Below are 6452 nucleotides of genomic sequence, written 5' to 3'. Positions count from 1 at the left end.
CTATAGCCAACACTGCCAGATATTTTGAGCATCTCTGCAGTGATTCCTGATGGGCCGGGGGCTTTCCCGGTCTTCATACTCTTAATTGCTTTATCTACCCTGGTACTATCAACTCGGATAGCTGGTCCCTCTATTGGGTCGACATAAGGCAGGCTCTCTTTCTCCCATTCATTCTCTTTATTAAGCAATCTATCGTAGTGGCATCTCCAGACCTCTTTCTTTGCATCCTCATTTAATGCAAGCGTACCATCATCCATGCGAACACATTTCTCTCCTACAACATCACTATTCTCTCTCCTACACTGTCTTGCAACCCGAAATACCTCGAGTCTTTGGTCCTCACATTTATGAATTTGTTTTGCAAGATTCCTGATGTGAAATCATGTATTGAAACAGATATTATTATGTTTTGGGATGGTCATTTTTCTTTCTTGCTAAATAAACACACGCACTATATATTCATTCTTCACTCATTTATTATTGTTCTTATTTTATTTTATGTCCATTGTCTGGAAATCTGTGACCTCTTCAGCAACTCTCCCATCCACATGTTTCTTCCTGTTCTGTTTAGTCCACATTCTTTCTTCTTTAAACATAGGGCTTGAATTTTTGGTGGGGACGGGGCTAGTCAACTACATCAACTCCTGATATTCAGCTGGCAGTTATTTTATCAATCCGAGAAAAAGGATGAAAGACAAAGATGATTGGCAGAATTTGAACTAAGAACATAAAGACAGACAAAATGCTTAGCAGCATTTATTCCAGAATACTAATTATTCTACCACCTGGCCACATTATAAAGTGTGATAAATAGAGCCAACTGGGTTCTTGTAACCATATGTGTCTTGCCAATAAACTCCCACTGTGCTCCAGTGGAGGCACGTGGTTTAGTGGTTAGGGTGTTGGATTCATGACAATAAGATTGTGGTTTCAATTCCTGGACCGAGCGACGCGTTGTATTCTTGAGCAAAACACCTTCATTTCACATTGCTCCAGTCCACTCAGCTGGCAAAAATGAGTAATCCAGCGATGGACTGGCATCCCATCCAGATGGGGAATATATACACCATGAAACCGGGAAACTGGCCCTTATGAGCCAGTGTGACTCAAGAAGGTGACTTTACCTTTTTACTTTTACTGTATCCTACATAAACAAGTGGATTATTGAATGTTAAGTATCTTTAAGATACAAGCCACCATCCCTCCTGTTTGTATAGCAACAGCCTATCAATTCACCAATGGCTTTCTCTGAACCACTTTATTAGATATTTCCATTCTTACCTGCTTTAAATCAGAATGCTTTGGTATTTCATTCAGATCAATGGACTCCTCAACTGCAAACTCTGTAAATGTGTCGGTAATATTACATGCAAGATTTGCAGGGACGGGAATGGCCTAGGGAAAGAACATGTAGAAACATTGAAGACAAATAGACATAGCAACATAGCACAAGTAATATTCTTACCTTAGAAACAATAGGCTAAAAATCAGCAAAACAATATACTAAAGAACAGACTAAACAATAGGCCAAACAATAGGCTAAACAAAAGTAGATCATCAATTTATTATTATTTAAGCAACTGGAGGTTCCAGTTGATCCAATCAACAGACCAGCCTGCTCATGAAATTAATGTGCATGTGGCTGAGCACTCTTCAGACACATACACCTTTAACACAGTTCCCAGGGTGATTCAGTGTGACTCAGAATGTGACAAGGCTGGCCCTTTGACTTACAATACTACTCATTTTGGCCAGATGAGTGGACTGGAACAATGTGAAATAAAATGACTCGCTCAAAGACACAACATGTCGCCTGTTTTTGAACTCGTGATCTTATGATCACCCTAACCACTAACCCATGCATCTGAGACCAAACCCAAAACCATGTGGTTGAAAAACAAACTTCTCAACCACACAGCCATGCCTGCACCCAGTCAGAGAGAGAGAGAGAGAGAGAGAGAGGAAGGGAGAGAAACAACAGACAAACAGAGGTATAGAGATATAAACTTTTCTTACCTGTATCTGAAGATGTGATGTCTTGTAATTTCGTTCAAAGAAAACTACAACTTTCCCCAAACACTTGAAATATTTTCTTAAATTGGACTTATATTTGGCGCATTGTTAAGGCTAAATAGATATAAATATATTGTGTGTGTGTGAAAGAGAGAGAGAGTGTGTATTGAGGTAAAAACAGATTGAATTATCTTTTAAACGTGTTGTGTAATTTGTATAAGCTATTTATAAACATAGTCAATGCCTGACACTATACTTTCAAGCATACAAGACGAATCTTTCAGACCAAAATTTACAGTTAAAAAAGGTAGATGAACTTATATACCAAGACAACTTTGGAGCACTAAAAATTCCATGAAAAGTGCAGCAGGATTTGGAAAGATAGTGTCAATGTTTGAATGTTTATACATGTTTACGCTATATACATTGACTTGTATACCGGAAAATATGATGCTTGCTGTGAGTAAATAAAAAGGTAAAAGGATATTTCTCAATTTCTTCCACAACTTCACTTGGAGCCACCACAGTAGACTGGTAATGACCAATTGGGAGGATAAGAACATGATCTGGAACCATGGCTCCTTTTGCTAAAGCCATGTATGTCTGGAAAAACAACATTTGTTAGATCATAAAATACAGCAAAGTCAATAAAATGATATTGACATAGAAAATATTTCAAAATTTTGATTCAAAAAAATGAAATACAGACATAGCTAAATTGTAAATTAAATGCAAGTCAAAATAGAAAATACACCAGCACAGTGGTAAAGTGGGAAGGAACACTGACACATTGATTTAAGATTCTGAGCTCGGAACCAGTCTATAGAGAAAATAAATATATCTGAGTGTGCATGTCTGTGTGAGCTGTTTATATGTATGCACTAATGTACACGTGTATGCATGTGTGTGGGTGGGGGGATAAAAGGGGACCAAGGACAATCACAATTAGACATGATTAAAACAGAGTAAAACATAAAAACACAACAGATGAGGTCAGCATGCTTTTGAAATTAGATTGAGCTATCATCGTTTAACTTCTGCTTTCCATGCTAGCATGGGTTGGACGAGTTGACTGAGGACTGGCAAGCCAGAAGGCTGCACCAGGCTCCAAGCTGATCTGGCAGAGTTTCTACAGCTGGATACCCTTCCTAACGCCAACCACTCCGAGAGTGTAGTGGGTGCTTTTATGTGCCACTGGCACGAAGGCCAGTTACACAGTACTGGCAACGGCCACGCTCAAAATGGTGTTTTTTATGTGCCACTTGCACAGGAGCCAGTCCAGCGGCACTGCCAATGGCCTCGCTCAAATGATTTTCTAACATGCCACCACCACAAGTGCTAGCAGGTGACTCTGGTAACGATTATGCTCAAATGGTACTATTTACAGGCCACTATATGTCCTAGAAAACTCTGTAAATCATAAACAATTGTAAACTCTCCATAAATCTTCACTTGATGAGGCTGGGATCATCCCATGCTAGCGGTTCCAGATATGTCATCATGTGTCGAAGTGACCAGATCCACTGGCACTCTCCATCGCTGGCAGTCCTATGCCAGCTCCTTTGCATCCTCCAAAGTGACATTGAGCCTCTGGAAATCTTCCCCAATCACATATCCAGCCATCTGATGATGGGCCTGCCACCAGGCCTCTTCCAGTCCACAGCTCTTGCATCAAATGAGAGTAAAACCCTGGTAGGATGATCCGGCAGGAGATAAAGGATATGTCTGTACCAGCACATGCAACAGATAGCTATGAGGTGAAAGGCTGTGAACTGATGCGTCATTGCTCACAGTTTTTTGTTGAAAACATGATGGTTTCATCTGATGTTCTCAATGGTTCTCAGGGTTCTTCTATAGAAGCTGTTGATCCTCCATAAATCTGCTATTATAAATCTCCCTGACTAACTTCTGCGAGAAAGACTTAAAACCTCAAATATTTAGAAAGCAAGTTTTTTGCATCATTGGTACCGATTCACAATGCTATAACATACTCTAATTCCTCAAGGACATAAGCAGCCTGATCAACTTCTGAAATAATGTGAATGAGTTTTATGAAATTCAATTTATTATCATAATAACACAGCTTAGAAATTCAAACATGTAATGACCATCATCATCATCATTTAACGTCCATTTTCCATGCTGGCATGGGTTGGACAGTTTGACAGGAGCTGGCTAGGCAGAAGACTGCACCATGCTTTGCTGTCTGTTTTGGCATGGTTTTTATGGCTGGATGCCCTTCCTAACACCAACCACTCCACAGAGTGGACTGAGTGCTTTATACATGGCACCAGCACAGGTGAGGTTAGTTTTAACATGTTTTTTTTTACAGCTGGATGCCCTTCAAAACACCAACCACTTTACAATGCAGACTGGATACATTTTACATAGCACCAGCACTTCTGAAATAATTATAAACAGAATGAGTATTAATGCCATTAAGACATTAGCTCCAGATTTGACAGCATTAAGTAAACAAGAGAGACAGAGAGGCTGTGTCTAGACAGTATAGTACAAGTCATCATCACTTCATCATTAGTTTTTATTCTTTACAGATAAGTGAACTGAGATGCATAAATATGTCCCATCTAGGAATAGAATAAAATGACTGAAACAATTATAATGTAAGACCTGAAAGTTCAATACTTTTAGTCATTCTGTCATTTTGATTTCTCACCACTATACAAGGGGTGTTCATTAAAGATTTTCCCTGACCCATTTCTGGTTATTGCAAGAAATAGAACTTGTACAGGTATAATCATACATGTCTCTACATGTCACATTGTAAATTGCAGCTTTTCACTAGTATTCGTTTGTCTTTTACGGCTGCTAAAGTGGACTAAGGTGTTATAATGGAAGCAGGTGTATGCAGATCAGTGATCAGGTTCTATTTGAAAGGTCATACACAAAAGAGACTTTCAATGAGATGAAAGACGATGCACAAACCTACAACATAGCCAAACACTGGCATCGCCAGTTCAAATGTGGTCAGACTTTAGTGGAAACTGCTCCTATTCCTGGACAACTTCATTCTGCCATTGATGATGACACCGTCCATAAAGTGGAAGCCACCATTTTGGAGGATCACCACATAACTATTCAGCAACTAAACCAAGAAGTGAAGATAAGTGTAGGGTCCATGGAGAAAAATCATTCACGACCATTTGCACATGCGGAAGTTGTCTGCATGATGGATTCCCCAGATACTCACACCTTTTCAGAAGCAGGAACTAGTCAATGGCTCCCAGGCTCAAAGAAGGCTCGTGTCCAACCAGCATGGAGTAGCGATGATGGATTTTCTGGCAAAGGGCACCATAATTAATGGGGCATATTATGCTTCTCTGCTGCAGAAGTTGCAGTACACCATCAAAGCAGAGACTTGGCACGCTGACCAAAGGAGTTCGTCTCCTCCAAGACAACACCCCAGTTCACAATGCGCATGTTGCCCAGATGAAAACACATTTCTGTGACTATGAAATCTTTCCTCATCCCCTTCACTCTCCCAACCTCGCACCATCTGACTTCCATCTCTTTCCAACCATGAAGTCTTTTTTGAAGGGGAAGCACTTTTCAGATGATGAACTTATTTCCAAGGTAAAGTCTTGGCTCTAGATGCAACATACCAACTTCTATAGATGAAGTCTTCACAGCTGCATAAAGTGATGGAAAAAGTGTATTACCATTGGTGGTGGCTATTTAGAGAAGGACTAATAATTATGCCCAAGTTTCGTTTATTTCAGTCCTTGGGAAGTGGGTCAGGGGAAATTTTTAATGAACATCCCTCATAAATGGTGGTGGTGGTGGTGGTGGTGGTGGTGGTGGTGGTGGCAGCGGTGCTGGTGCTGGTGCTGCTACTACTGCTGCTGCTGATGGCAGTGACGGCTGCAGCAGCAGTGATAGCACTGATAGTGAATCTTCCAACTGAACCAAGGAAACTAAGCTTTCCATTGGACTTTCAAACTAGCAGATTTTATCTGTTAGCTACAAAGCTGCAACTCCTAAAAGAAATGTTGCCTTTTCCCAGGGATTGAGCAGGATTTGAACTCAGAATGTATAGAGCCAGAACAGATACTATAAGGTGTTCCATCTGACGCTCTAACAAATTCTGTCAATTCACTACCCTGGATTGGCATATTTTTATCGACCACAAAAGGATAAAAGGCTAAGTTGACTTCAGCAGGATTTTGACCATAAAGCACAGAGTTGAAACAAATATTGAGAGTATTTTGTCCAACAATTCACTGAGAATTCTACAATTAGTACATTCTGATTAGTTATAGGGCACAATTGCATGGTTAAGAAGTTTGTTTTGGAACTACATGATTCCAGGTTCAGTCCCATTGTATGCCACCTTGGGTAAGTTTCTTCTACTAAAGCCCCAGGCTGATCAAAGCTTTATGAGTGATTTTGGTATGTGGAAACTGAAAGAAGTCTGTCAT

At 40.1% G+C, this 6452-nt stretch overlaps 1 protein-coding gene across 2 annotated transcripts in view; it reads right to left on the bottom strand.

The window, feature by feature from the left end:
• Window positions 1-6452, bottom strand: part of LOC106879738 (CWF19-like protein 1) — a 12810-nt gene that overhangs the window by 3377 nt on the left and 2981 nt on the right. Inside the window, exons 4-6 of one of the 2 annotated variants that reach the window (XM_052971740.1) lie at window positions 2503-2616; window positions 2017-2112; window positions 1282-1395 (exon numbers count right to left, since the gene is read on the bottom strand). In XM_052971740.1, the coding sequence (XP_052827700.1) occupies window positions 1282-1395; window positions 2017-2112; window positions 2503-2616 (324 nt within the window). The remainder of the gene's footprint in view (window positions 1-1281; window positions 1396-2016; window positions 2113-2502; window positions 2617-6452) is intronic. The other variant, XM_052971741.1, reaches the window with a different exon arrangement.

This window comes from Octopus bimaculoides, chromosome 11 (genome assembly GCF_001194135.2).
Source record: "Octopus bimaculoides isolate UCB-OBI-ISO-001 chromosome 11, ASM119413v2, whole genome shotgun sequence".
Classification (NCBI taxonomy): domain Eukaryota; kingdom Metazoa; phylum Mollusca; class Cephalopoda; order Octopoda; family Octopodidae; genus Octopus; species Octopus bimaculoides.
The sequence above is the reverse complement of the archived record's forward strand: the minus strand, read 5'-3'. Positions and strand labels throughout refer to the sequence as shown.